Raw genomic sequence first — 15,438 nt, forward strand, 5'->3', positions numbered from 1 at the left:
ATGACACGCAGGCAAACATTGTCATAAACCAAAGAATGCATCCAACAAATCAATCCAAAATAGACACATTTTTTTCCCAAGACAGAAAAAAAATAAACATTAAAATACTGTACGTATTTTACTGTTGTGATTTTTTTTTTGGATACACCTGTATTGCAGTTTTTGTTATATAAACAGTTTTTGGACAGTATATTTTTGTATTTTATTGATTGTGTTGTTACACGTGCATTTTGTCAACATACTTGCAGGTTCATAAAGGACATGTACCATGCTCATTTCCCAAATGAGGAATTTCTGTTATCAGGACAAATTGGACAGCGCAAACACGAGTCCGCACTAGAGAATATTTACTGTACAGTATACAAGAAATGTTTTTACCTCGTGAATGAATCAAATTCCTGATATTAATGCAACAAGTCCCCAAATTTACATGGTTAACATTGATTGTCATTTCTTTCCTACACTCCAGAAATCATTTATTTCTTGGTATTCTACTTCACTGGTGCGAAAAAATTTCCTCCAAAACAAAATTAAATCTGAAGTTTGCTTTAAAAAGTTCACAAATGTCGTAATTTTGACTGCATCCACAATGTAGGATATGTTGGCGTAATGATGAAACTCTGGACACCCGCACACGCACACGCACACACACACACACACAGAGTGTTAAAACAGCACACAGAAGTCTTTACATTACACTACTAATCATTTCATTCGGCTCTGTGCACATCATAGTGTTTCCTTCAGGGTGTAAATAAACGACAGTAAAATGTCAAGTTTGGCTTCCAGGACAAGCAAACATGCACAGTGTTTCGATGCTTGAGGCTGGCTCGGGTATTCTTGGATTGGCACAGGATTGAAATGAGTCCCTATGTTTGTGTCTCTTGGTCTGTCTAATTGGATTGACCTTCTTTCTGTCTTTGACCATGGAGCTTAGATTTAGGATAGTGGACGTGCGATGTCACACCCCTCACCTGGCTTGAATGGCTCTCACAAGCACAACTAATGCTTGACATGTGGCTTACATATGGACGTGTTAGTGATAAGAACGTCTGTTCCGAACATGACTTTGCATTTCTGTGGTTGTGTGTGTGTGTGTGTGTGTGTGTGTGTGTGTGTGTGTGCGTGTGCGTGTGTGTGTGTGTGCATCTAGCAGTTGTTAAGTAGCAAGGCAACTTCCTCGGGAGTGTCTTGCTAGACCTCTTTGACCACCACAGTTAGCCGCTGCGATCTCAGGAAACCGAAGGCTGTCGACGGTTGTGTGTCCTACGCTCACAATGTGTCTCGCCGACTGTAGACCACATCACAGAAGAGGCTGTTTTTATGAATATGGACGTAACTGTGCGTGAGTCGTCCAGCTTGACAGGGCACACAAGTCGTGACCCTGTCATTGTGTGGTTAAAGGCTTCTAAGTTCCGTAGTGATTAAAGCATGAGGTCAGTGCTCACTAAGTAAATGCAGTCATGTCTAAAAACGGTCGTAAAGTTCTCAATGGAAGCCATATTGCCACTCCTTCAAAATGCATTACGAACTACACCTTTACAGCTCTGTTGATTTTGAATTATTTAGTTTAATATTGATGCACAGCATTTTTTTTCCAAGGGACCAAGAAAAGCCAACCAACATAGAGACCGAGACAGAGATAGAGAATATAGGGGCTATTTATTTATTTATTTATTTATTTTTTTGAATTCCAAGGGCCTCATTTATTTTATTTAAGCATGCCTATGCACAGGAGTGTGAGTAATGCGTGTAAACAAACATTTTCATGCAAAGTATAGGATTAATCAATTTGGACAAGTGTAATTTTACACACATCTTGAATCATGCGAACACAAAAATCCTTGTGGTTGAACGGTGTAACTCCAGCTAGAGTCCAGCAATCATCAACGAGCCAAAATTAATGGGGAAGTCAAGATAATTAAAATAAATAAATAAATAAACAAACATAAATAAATACAATATGTTCTATACAGCCCCACCAGTCTAAACCACGACATTCTAATTAATATTGTGCTTATGGAATTTGACTTCAACAGCAAAGTCCACCTGTTTTTATCCATCTCAGGCGACGTCTATTTTGCTGTCGAGTGAATATGACATCACAGTAGATCAATCACGGTTCAGCTTGACCAAACTCAGAAAACAGGTGAGCCGATTCCGTGACACTGAAAGCATGAACAGAGACTAACAGCTGATGTCTCATAATTTGATTTAGTGTGGATGGATTTGGCAGAGCGACCACACCATAGAACCAAGACGTCTTTGTCCATCCAGTTTTTGTGTGACGTACTGCTACAAGTGTAGTCCAGTGGATGTTCAAATCTGAGATTAAGTTCAGATTGCAGTATAAGCATGCATACAAGCAAGTGTGTGTGTGTGTGTGTGTGTGTGTGTGTGTGTGTGTGCGCGTGCGTGTGTGTGTTCATGCACCTGCAAATTCTGGTAGAGCATAAATACAGTGTCTGTGAGCGCACACAAACAGCCACATTGTCAAGTTGCTTGGCCACAGCATTGGAAAGAATTGCACATTAGCTAAGGGAGCCACACACCACACTTCAATCCTGTCGAGGAATCAGACAACAGCGATCTTGATTAGATTTAGTCTTTTTTCTGTCGAAAATGACTGTGCCTTTCAAATACACTTTAAATCACAAAAATTCAGGAATACCAGGTAAAGTGCCAAACAAAACAAAAAAAAAACACTGACAGAGTGGCGAGGTTTAAGCAAAACGACACTCAATTCGAATCCACATGGAATAATAATTATAGCGGTGCTATATTTTTCGTTTACAGTCTCTCACGATAAAAAAAAAAATTGTGAGTGAGTAAGGAAGGTAGTTTTTATACAGTACCGTACAGTTATCAAGCTGTAGCATTTACAAAATGCACCTTGCACGTTCCTCAGCAAAGGGGTGCAGTCTATTTACGGAGCTCACTGCCTCAAGAATTTGCATTTGTGTGGTAACACACTTTTCACAATAGCACCATATCAACGAAAGACACAGTTACTTAATGTTAGACAAGATGAATGGCCATTGCGCATGAATTGTGAGAAGTGCAAACACTTCACTCGCGATCCTTTTTTTGAAGTGAAGAACAGCATTTCACGGTTCGGTCACACAGCTCGAGTTATAGATTTTCTTTGTATTAAGGCTGTCACTATCGAATATTTTCAGAATTGGTTATTCTATCAACTAGTCCATCGATTATTGAATAATCAGATAAAAAATATTTGGAATCAAGATTTATTCAGAAATCTTTTTTTCAATTCCTGTTTATCTAACAATTATTGTTACTGGGTATTATTTTAATGTCCAAACAAAACCAAATAAAACAACAATTCAACAATATCACACGAGGGGGCAGTGATGTACTCACTGAATGAAACAGAACTACATACTTCTTGAGTACAGATTATTGCAAAGGGCAACCTACGTGTCTGATATTGGGATACACTTCTGAGGCAATTGTGAGCTAAACAATGGCTCGAAATAATAAATTGCTGCTCAAACAATGGAAAAAAAAGATACCAACTGCAGACCTAAAATTTCAGGTGCCCATAGAAGCTTAAAGGCTTAAAATAGGTAAGCATAATCAAGTGGTCGAGAGAGAAGCTAACAGCTTTGCTGTAATAATGTGCAGTGTGAGGTCATTCAACAGCTTGCGAAGATTGTATTTTCAGTACTGAGCAATCATGATAAACACTGCTGCACTGATACTAAAGCTGAAACTGACTTTTCTTCGCTTAGAACAAGGTCTGCCTAATGTACAGCATCTTATAATAGCTGGTTGTTTAAAAATCAGTCACATCTACAACATAAGACAAAGCAGAAGTCAAATGTGCAGAGTAATTCCTGCAACCTTAAAAGGATCAAAGCATCATACATACAACCACAAAACATTTCAGTCAATGTATACAGTAAAATCACAAGAATGTACTGTAGGTTAATTCCGTCAAATAGGACTAGAAGGTGAACAATACTTAAGCAGGCCCAACACATGGCAGTTGTGAGGTAAGAAAAGGCAAGTAAAAGTATCTTAATTCATACAGTTGCGGTCATTTTCAGACTCCTTTACCCTTAGCACAAGATTCGAAAGAAGCGGTTTCACATTTGAAAGAGAAAATTTGAACTCTGCGCCTTATCAAAACAGAGTGAATTGCAAAACTGAGAATCAACCACTGAGCCGGTCCCAAAAGGCTTTGCTGGGCTGGACAAACATACAATTAATTGGCACAATGTGCTATTCTGAAGTTGAGTAGCTTGGTTCTACTTACGCCGCACTAGCTAGTTGCAAGTAGCAATAAGATTCTGGTGGCTACTGCTGTATCTAAACACGTTAGTCACTCCTAAGTCAGTAATCATCACCTCTGTGCTGGCAAAGAAGCCAAACTTGTATTGTTCTCACAAAGTGATGATGGGGGGGGGGGGGTCATGCTAATTGCTAATCTAATCTAAGACTAACAGAAAGAAATTTCAATAACTGATTAATTGGACGAATATTTTAAATATGTGTCGAATGAATAAAATAACTTTAATTTTTTTTTGTCCCTCAATGCTTACAACAAAGATATGAATTACAGGCATAACAATTGATTTTTTAAAAATACTTCAGTGTTTAACTTTACAAGAGAGAAATGAAAAACATGCAAAAAAAGCACAACTGGGGAATATTGCTTGAGACTTTAGGCCATATTATGAGCAGCATAATGAGTAAAGCGAGTGGCCAAACATTATTTATGCATGATGTCCTTTTATGTTAAATCAAATTTCTTCCATTCTTATTTTCTTTGCCATGAAGTGAAGTGGCTCGGCTAATGGATGAAGACTCCAAAATAAAAACCAGACGCCTCTATCACATGTCGAAAAGTGTCATCTTTGACAGAGTTGCATTCAAAATAGATGATATTATACAGAAAGAGTTCAACTGAAATGGGAGACAATTTTCAAAGTAATAATTCACAATAACCACAAATAGAAACCTTATCAATTTATATGTACAGTACCGAGAGACGTGTTTTATCAGGCAGATGAGTGGATGGAGAAGGATGTAATTCACACAGAATAACTATCATGCAGTCATCATAAAACACGTCGAGTTAGCAAATGTAAAAATGTTGTTAACAATATGCCAATAATGCACGATAAACATCATATACAGTGTATCGACCTGTATACTTAGAGATAATGCGTCTTAATAGGCAGATGAGAGGATAGAGAAAGATGGAATTCTCACAGAATAACATTCTGTCAGCCATGCATGCGCTTTACGTTTTGCCCATATCTACTAAACAGTGTTGACTGTTTCATGAGAAAGTAAGATTGTATCAGTGTTAAATGTGCAAAACAATCATTGTGATTCTGATCATATATCGGCCGGTCAATTATTTTATATTTATAACAACCATCCACCAAAAAAAAAAAAAAATGTCAAGTCCATTTTCATCAATTTCAACCACAGCTTTAATTCTTGAATTACTTGAGTGACAAGGCTCATCAGAGGTTGAGTACACACTATATACATTGAGGTCTGGGCTCGCTTCCAATACCTCCTGAGATATTCTCGATGGAGATATTTTTAAAATGTGTCTGCAGGATTTTGGCTTCAGGCAAGTTTTGCCTGCAATTCAAGGAAAGAGATTCTTAAAAGACAAAGACAAAGCAATCTTTAAAATCAGATGAACAAAAGTTTTAGTCAGTGACTTAGGGCTGGAACAAACAAATATTTTCGGAATCTGTTATCTTATTGATTACTTGGACATGTGATCAGAACACCTCTCCACATAACATTTGAGTTTGCCAAACTTGATCTGTGAACACTCTACTCACGTCAAAGTAAAGAACATTTTAACATTGCTTTTCATAAAAGCCAGGGTCTTGTGTTGTTCATAATCCCAAGCGGCCATTAACGGTTTCTCCACTGCCAGCAGATGTGAGGACTTATTAAAAAAAAAAAAAGATGCAGCAGCAACTGTCATGCTCGCCTGGTCCTCATTTATTTTTCTTCCACATTTCCCACAATAATCATGTCACGTCACACTCAAACTCGATGACTGCTTAGCCACGTTGGCGCTACGGAAACTAACTCGCTACATTTGCAAAATGAATACAATACAGTGTGTAGTCTACTATCAGCTAACACCATAGACTGCGTTCAAGCTAACAATGGTAGAATCCTCTATATTACATTAAAACAGACAAAACACCCCATTTACTCATTGTAGTGCAATAGTGCATGGGTGGCCGGCCGGGCAGGCGACCTAGCCACCAGCTGGTAGTCACGCATTTACGTCACCGTTTCCAAGCGCCCCCAGCTCCGCTTTGCAGTAACAGCATAAAACTTTAACAAATTTGAGGACAAAAACAACCACAAGCCCTGGGCATAATACAAGGCTGGACACTTTTTGGTTGCCGGAAAAGTGCACGATACATATCCGGCTGCCCATGTGGAAACATTGGTTTCAGGCATGGCAACTATGGTCTTAAAATTATTAGTTATAGTTTCGAAGCCATGGTTATTTGTATCAAAGCTTTTTTTGTGACCAACATAAGAGAGCACTTGGAATAACTCAGCAGAGTGACAATGAACAGAAAGACTTGGTACACAAGGCCACAAATGCACATCATGCAAAATAAAAGCTTATTTCATGTTGTTTGCTGACGATTATTAACAGTCGCCTCCATCCATTCAAACACTTCAACGTAATGGCCCGGATGAGAGGGCAATTAAAATTAGCTACCACACCAGTTGAGGTTTTCAGTATTGTGCAATAAATACAATAGAAACAATATGTGGTGCCATTTGATATTTAAGATGACTGTACAGTATGTACTTGTATTGGTGTGGAATGTACAGCAACATCTCGCCATGCTTAATGAATGAACACCAATTATAATTTAGCACTACATGTCAGTGAGGCAACGCTGGTTGCCATTTCTCTTCCCTTCCGTCTCCCTGCAGTAGCAGCGCATCTCCAGTCTTGGCATCAATCATCCATCCCACGGGCAGATATGCAATCCAACTGTGCAAACAATTAAAGGCAACTCCTCTGCAATCCAAACCTCGCAGGCGTGTTGCTGTGCAGCCAGCATGCTTACACATTAACTCGACAGAAGCACTGGTGAGTGGCATTTTTGTGAAGGGTTTGCTGAAGTGAGGACGATAAAACAGTCCGGCTACCTGTTGCAACAATGAGAACCTTTGAACTGCCGTTTTCAATTTGCCATACATCTCCCTTTATAATGAACAACCAATTGGTTTCCTTTTTATATCATCAACTGATTTAATTAATGAGCAACACAGCATTTTCAGCAAGGCAATTTCAAACCAATATGAAATTAAACTTAACCTTAATTGAAATTATGGTGATTGAAGATTTCTTGTCACCTGCTTGCGTGTTTCACTTGGTTCATCACAGCGGTGTGTGTGTGTGTGTGTGTGTGTGCGTGCGTGTGCGTGTGTGTGTGTGTGTGTGTGTGTGAGAGAATGTCACTGCTTCATCAACATTTTAATAATGATGCAATTTCTTTTTTGAAGCATGCTTTGTTCAATGCCTTGATTTTAGTGAGGTTCGTACAGTCACAGCCATGAATGCAGTTGTACGGTATTCATATTTTTGTGATAATTATTTTTTCACAATAATTCTATTTATATTGCACCTTTAAAAACAGAGATTTATGAAGTGCTTTGCCAAACCGGAAGCCATATCTAAACATGGAAATGGCAATAAGCTGTGTAAGATGCCAATGACCAAACCGCATAAAATCAACAACATCACCACCACCACTTATAATCAAAATGATCCAAAAGCCCCAGGCAAGTCAAAGAACGTAAAAAAATCCCAACGGAGACCAAGTGAGTGGATGTGGATGGGAAGGTAAAACTAGTTTGGTGACTAACACCACAGTCAATGTCAATCTGCAAATTGTGACAAAACCAAAACACTCAAACTATTTCCGCTCGATACTGGGAACACTTTTCCATCTGCGGCTGTCAGATCGAGAAGGACCCCAAGCAATTGTCTGTCTTTCAGAACACCCTCATGTTATTTGGAGCTAAATCAAGTGTCAATAGCTGGTGGTCAGGTGACGTGACGGTGAGCAATCTGACACCCGATAACATTCCTCAACACTTTTGACGATATGCAACAACAATTGGCTTTGTGCGTACAGTTCATGACAGTGTTGCACAAGCTTCAAGAATTCAGCTGATGTCAAATACTATGGTGCGCGGTGAAGGGACAAGTAGAAAAAAGGAATATGAGTGGAATGTTCCTTCGAGATATAAAAACAACCAGTTTCCTTTACGGCCTTTGGCTGGGCCTCTCCCACATTCACCCTGAAACAGTCTTCATCTGTGCTGTAATCACAAAAGCAAGAATCTACTAGTGTAACCACTGACATCCACTGGTTGGCCACAGACAGAGCTCCTGTGTGCACTACATAATCCCCACACAGCTGGACTCGAGTGCAATAAACCTCTGTAAGGGGTTCACGCAATTCAACACCAAGCGAGCCAAGAGGCAGGTGGGGATAAGCAGAGTTATACAACTCTGCTTAAAAATCCACACGAACATTCGCAGCAAAGCTCCATGAAGACACAATAAAATGGCTTGAAAAAGGCAAAATGAAGAAACAGATCAGCAAGCTTTTGCAAATGTTTACAGCATGAGATGTCACTGATCAATCTCTATTGAGCAAAGTTAAGCCAAGGCTGGAAGAACACTTGCAAGTGTTTTCAAGTTCAAAGTCAGGTCTATTGATTCGGGTGCTATGTTGCAAGTAACTCATAGAGCAGTGGTTCTGAACCCTGGGTTCGATCAAACTCCAGGGGTTCGGTCAATCAGTCTCGGGGGTTCGACGGAGCCTCTGCCATGGAGGTTAAGACACACACGACTCAACATGTCAATTAGTTATAACACGCCCGCTTGGCCATCACTGGCTGCAGATGATCACGTTACATTGCTTGTCCAATCAGTGCTGCGGGAAATTTAGCTCGCTCAGTAGTCAACGTGTGACTGTCGTGATAGTACGGGGTGTGATTAAAAAAAATAAATAAATAATAATAATACATGCTATGTCGAGCAAAAAAAGGAAGTGGTCAGACGAATACGTACAACATGGATTCACATGCATCACGGAACATGATGAGACTCAGCGTCCTATCTGCAGGATTTGTCATGCCAAGTTGAGCAACTCTAGTCTCACACGGCAAAACTGAAGATACGCTTCTTGAATCATATTTTTATTTTTTGCTCAGGGTTCGGTGAATGTGCATCTGAACTGGTTGGTTTTGGTACGTCAAACTGTGTCCTATGTGTTGTGTTGTGTTATTTTTGTTATTTTGACTTCAAGATGGCCCCGCGTGAGTGGCTGCCTTTCCAGCAGCTCCTATATTTTGTTGTTCTACTTCTTCCATTCATAACTTTGCTGCTGTGAATTGGGAATTTCTCCATTGCGAGACTAATAAAGGTTTTCTTATCTTATCTTAAACAAGGTTAAGAACCACTGTCAAAGACCAAGACTCTTACGCTCAGTAATGAGCTGAAATGCTAATTTATTTAGTCCCCCCCGCCCTCCCACTTACCTCCAATACTGGACCTGCCCCCAAGATGATCTGCTCCACTCCACTGGCAAAACCTTTCTGGCTGAGAGCGGTCAGATGATGAATAAGAAAGTTTGTACTTTGTGTCTTGCCAGAGCCACTTTCTCCAGATATAACAATGCACTGATTCGTCTGTCTCTGCAGCATCGCATGGTAAGCAACATCAGCCACTGCATAGATGTGAGGCTCTAAATCTCCCAGTGAGTGATTATCATACATCTTCACATATTTGGGATTGTAGATGGGCAGGAACTTGAAGGGGTTAATGACAATGAGGATACTCCCAACGTAGGTGTAAATCTTTTCCTGGTGGAAACGTGAGCGCAGGTTGTCCAGCAGCGAGCGCTCAGTGAGCTCCGGCAGACAACATAAATCGGCATGGTCACCTTGGGTTTCGGGCTGCGGCAATAGTCCACGTTCCACCATGCGCCTGCGTTCCTCTGTGACCTGCAGCCACATCTGGAGGCTGCCGCCATAGTGAATTGAACCGTCGAGGTTCTTCAGCCGTAGGAGAAAGCGGTAATCTTCGCCTCCGGACAGAGAGCGATGCTCGAGTGCCACACGGGGCCAGAGCATCATTCTCTGCACGGGGCAGTCGCTGGGGTTGAGAATCCATTCTTCTCCACCGAACTCTTTCACCTCTGCCAGAACGTAACACTTGGTACGGTCCAGCTGGAGTCGGTCAATGACACGTTCGATCGTCTCAGCAGCTGAGGTTGTCTTTCGAGCACTGATCGGGCAGTAGATGGTGCCTTCGGCCAGCGTGCCTGGATAGACGCGCACGGTGAACTCAGAGTTCTCCAAGCGCTGCCGCCGTCCCAGAGTGCCCATGCCGCCAACTCCATCGCGAGCACTCATGGCGGAGGAGGAGTTCCCATTAGTGGCTGTCAGGCACGTCCTTCACTGGGCGGTAGGGGGCACCGACTTCAAGTCATTACCACTGTAAGGACAAGACAAGCAAGACAGAAGAACATGGGATCAATTCATTTCACAAAGCTACTTTCACAATCATAGGACACTGTCTTGTGGGTGCAAACACCAGCCGACATATAGAAAAATATAGCAGTGACAGGAACTAGTAATGTGACTCTGCAATCAGAAAGCAATGAAGGCGGAGCAATCTGAAATTTGAAGGATTATGACAAAAGCAGCATTGGACATGATGTTACGTAATGTGGCCAAATGATTTTGCTGTGGAGCCCAACATGCACACTCATAGAGGATAAAGGACAAGTCCCCTGGATCTACAGGATTATCATTAACACACATCCTTACTCCCAAGAGCACACATAAGCTCCCCCAAACACTAAGACTCGCAGCTGCCGGCCTTTTTCGTGAGCATACAATCACGCCATTCACAAGTTTCTCTCGAATACATTAAGAGACACAAATACTGTGCTGTGAACCGCTTTATTTGCCAGTGCACAAACATTTACCATGTGAGTCACTGTTATCAAAGCAGTCAGTGTCTTTTTTGAGTCATTTCAGTTGGTATATTTTCCTTTTTGCTGTACGTGAGATGGTGACCAATCCACGGGGGTACCGGGCCTCTCGACCAAAGCAAATCGGGAAAGGCTCAATTTCACCGGTGACCCTAATGAGGACAAGCGGTGGGGAAAATTGATGGATATTCCGATTTACAACGTTGACCTTTTTCTTGAACTCTAAAACTGGCGTACTGAAGAAGGTCTTTAAAATGGCATAAACTAAAATGAGTGGTTGCTGGGCTAAAAGTCAGCCAATTCCTAAAATGACCCACAGACATCAAAATAACTCAGATCTCATATCAGGATATGTAACACAGTTTCCATGACCATGGCACAAACTCAGCCTTGGATGAAAAGAGGAAATGGATCAGGGTCATACGAAGTGGCAAATAAAAGGTTGACCCTTGTTAGGTCGTTTCCTGTCGTCCTTCATCTGACCTCCTGTATGTCACGGTTCTAACTTGAAAATGCTCTGAAGTACTACAGAAACCACCCGACCAGCATCCTCTCTGGACTCCCATACATAGAGCACGCAGTCCTTTCACAACTGCAAGGCTGAATCCATCCAAATGTGACCTGAAGGGCATGTCAGTGTCAATGTGTTTGCCTACGTGAGCATGTGTGTGCACGCCTGAAACAGATGGTCAGCCTGCTGCTTAAAAGTGACCATGCTGAAGGCCACTGTGTTAACCGTCACAAAACAACAGTCATCCCATGGGCATTTTCAGCAAGACAACTTGGTAAATGGGCTGTCCCACCTCGGGTACTCAAAGTGTTACAGTGTTTCCACATGTACCGACTGATGACGCACCATCAGGAACAACTTGGGGGGGTTTAGTATCTTACTCAAGGACACCTTGACCAGGTCCCAATGGCTGGGGATTGAACCCCCAACCTCTCTACCACTGAGCCATAGCGCCCACGACAACAACACTCTTGTGAAAAGAAGAGCAAGTTGCTGAAACACTGAACAGTTGGGCATGTGCCTTCAAAAGGTTAGAGAAAGCCAAATGAAGTTCACCTTGAAAGGTTATCCTGCATTTAAGGTTCATTGTGAAATTCTCCAAAGCTGAATATAATAACAACCTTATTTCGCCAACAGAGTAGATTCCCTCAGGCAGACAGGATGGTGAAATTTATTGTCATTGTTTATTCTGTTTTTTGTTTCTATGCTGTGCCATTTTTAAGATTAAGAATTGAATCTTGTTGAGCTGCAGTGCAATGATGAATAAATTCTGATTCTGAACTTTACATCCGATAACACTGGTTAACAGCAACTTTTTAATCAGAGATTGCTTTATGTGTCCCCAAACATATTTCTGACACAGATATAAAAATTGGTTTTACCTTTTTTTCTGACCAAATCTGTTTTTTGAGACATTTTAATTTGTTGTTTTAAAGTTTGACCACTAAAAGCTTGCATAATCCCGATTTTAACATGGTTTGTTATTAATAGCTATAACATTTCAGAAAAAAAAAATGCACCTGCGACTGAACCTAACCCTTAATATTACCAATTATATTACTGAATAGTATTACTACTAGTATTCTTATTCTTGTTATTATTATTGGTATTTTTGTTATTGTCGTTGTTCATATTATTGTTGCTATTGTTCATGCTGTTGTTATTGTCAGTAGTCATAATATCCATCCATTATGATCATTCTCATAATTAAAACCTAATGTGCTGGAGAGAAACATTATGGCAGATTCGGACTCAGCGCGATAAATCACTGAAAAAAAAAATCTCTGATTTCAAAACAGCAGTAGAATTTTTTTCACCACTGTAATAATTTTTTATTTAGGAGGAGCTTTGAGAATTAAATCAAACAAAACCAAAAACAAAGGCACCACAAGACTCACAATGCTGTCATTGCTATGAAATCTCAACTTTTATAGCTCTGCCCCTGCAAACAACAATTACACACAATGATTTGTTACACTATCAGTTCAAGTTGAAGCCATTCGATACGTTTGTTGTCTTCTGAAAACAAGAAACACAAATCATCGCACAGCACTATAGGTTTAATGCCGCACACTGTACTTGGAGCAGGAAACATGATCAGCAGAGTGACAGAAAGGAGCAATAACGCAACAGAGATTGCTGAGTGAAATAAGCCGCAGGTATGTAAACTGGAGGAAGTGATGATGCAAGGACGCTGAAGTGGCCTCTTGTGTCTTTCTCTCACCCCTTCCAAGACTCGCACAGATCCGGTTACACTGATTGAGCAGTAAGTCACTTGGAGTCAAACTCAAGTTATCTGATCAAAAGTCTGTTTCGAAGAAACACTTCCCAAGACAAAGAGCAACACTCTTCCCTCTGGCATGACCAACCTTCACTCTATGAAGGACATAATGTCATACGTCAAAGCGAGAACATTTTTGCTTTGATCTGAAGTTGGTTGGTAGGTGCGATGCTGTTGGAGGAATTGGCAATAGAAGCTCTCTGATAGGGCAATGTATTTTTAGTTCATGAAGGAAAGATCAGTGTGACAAAATGTTAAACTTTATCAGTCATCCTAATATTGGTTCTCACGGAGGAGCTGGGTGCCCTTCAGCCAGCTTTTATGAAAACAGATACACATCTGATCAAGTTTAGTAGGTTTTCTGATATGGGGTTGACACACTTTTAGATTTCTTTCCATGTACAACAGGTAAAAGCTCCTCTCAAAAGTTTTTGTTCCCTAGTTTGTCGCTCAGGTTCTTCTGAAACATACTGGTAAGAGTGCCTTTAACTTTTTTTAATGGCATCTACTGGCATGCGTGTAATCTTAATGATGGCCACACATGACAGCACAGACCACAAGCAGAGAGGGCAAAGATAGCCAAAATGTTCTGCAGCATGCACACCGCACGCTACCCCCTCATTGTAATAGTTAGACTCCCTTCCAAAACACACCCAACCCCTCCGCACTGCACAAGCAGAGGAAATTGTACTTCAGACATAAAACGCATACGGTCCAGCATGTCATAAAAACAACTCACAAGCTGTGGCCTTAAAGAGAATAAAATATGCTTTGATTTAACATATGGTAGATGGACTGTGAGGACTGAAATACAACTCACACATGTGCTGCACACTGTACATGGTGCAATGGGGCACAGGGCGGGATGTTAACAACAAGAGTTACCGCAAAGTATCCACAGACGCTACAATTAGGACTTTAAAACGCTTTAGAATGCAAAAATTTGCTCTTTTGCTCAAGATCCTTTTTACTCGTTAGCTGTTGCTGCACCTTCACATCTACAGTTTTACAATGCATCCAAGGCAGGGGCGTGCAGAGGGTGGGGCCAATGGAGTGGTAGCCCCAGCCTCCGTCTGAGAGGAGGGGGGGATCCACAGCACGTCACACCCTCAAAAAAATGTTTTCTGTCCATGTCCGTTGGCAATCGTAGATGAAGGGATTGATGGGCATACATTTAGGAAACATTACATCCGTCCCCCACAACCCTCTCCCCTTCCCTGTCGACATTTTTCAACGTCATGGTCGTCGACGATCGTGTATTTACGGAAATGGTGAAGGCGCATCTGGCTGGGAATATTGGGAAAATGTCCATCCGTCAACCAACCCCGTGCCACTTCACCCCAGTGGACAAATTATTTTAGAAGGGCATTAAAATCGACCAGTCGCCGCAGGCATGCAGTGTGTTGCATGCCACTAACCACCAGTTGACATCCACAATAAAGCTGTCAAAAGACATGCAACATTTTGAAGCTGACTTTAGAATTTGGAAAAAAATTAAAATCCAATCTTTTACAGCTGATACTAAGCAGCTGTAAATCTTGTGATCGGCCCTGATTTCCATTGACAACCCTGTTAGATGCTAGGAGGAGGAGCCAAGAGTTACAAAAGAAAACGGAACCTTAAACAATGTGTTCAATTTGAAAATTGTAATGATGATTGCTAATAGGATGATAAAAAGTTATACTATTATCTGACTTAGCCATCAAAACATATTTCCTCATTTTTCTGGCTTAGAACCATCTGTAATAAATACTACTTACTACTAGTACTTCAATTCTGTCTTTTGTCTTTATGGTGTTGTCACAAACAAAATGGATGTATTTTCTGTGCTGTCGGGTGACTTAAATCTCTATATCTGGATATGTTAAGCTATTCGGCACACTTTGAGACCAGTAAATTTGCTTGAAGACATTATCACATGACTTTTGCCCACTTGGAGCACCAAAACTTTGCAAGGTCAGCTGATTCGTGAGATGACGTGTGCATCAACACATTCAACTAATTCACACACACACACACACACACACACACACACACACACACACACACACACACACACACACACTGCATCTCAATATGCATATTAGAGACTCGAGATA

At 41.0% G+C, this 15,438-nt stretch overlaps 1 protein-coding gene across 8 annotated transcripts in view; it reads right to left on the reverse strand.

Annotated features, from left to right (window-relative positions):
* Positions 1–15,438, reverse strand: part of myo9aa (myosin IXAa) — a 96,849-nt gene that overhangs the window by 62,313 nt on the left and 19,098 nt on the right. For all 8 annotated transcript variants that reach the window (XM_019886659.1, XM_019886662.1, XM_019886656.1 and 5 more), the window contains exon 2: positions 9,589–10,546. In XM_019886659.1, coding sequence (XP_019742218.1) covers positions 9,589–10,464 — 876 coding nt within the window. In that variant the 5' untranslated portion in view covers positions 10,465–10,546. The remainder of the gene's footprint in view (positions 1–9,588; positions 10,547–15,438) is intronic.

Source organism: Hippocampus comes, unplaced genomic scaffold, assembly GCF_001891065.2.
Source record: "Hippocampus comes isolate QL1 unplaced genomic scaffold, H_comes_QL1_v1.1 scaffold261, whole genome shotgun sequence".
In the NCBI taxonomy this organism is placed as follows: Eukaryota; Metazoa; Chordata; class Actinopteri; order Syngnathiformes; family Syngnathidae; genus Hippocampus; species Hippocampus comes.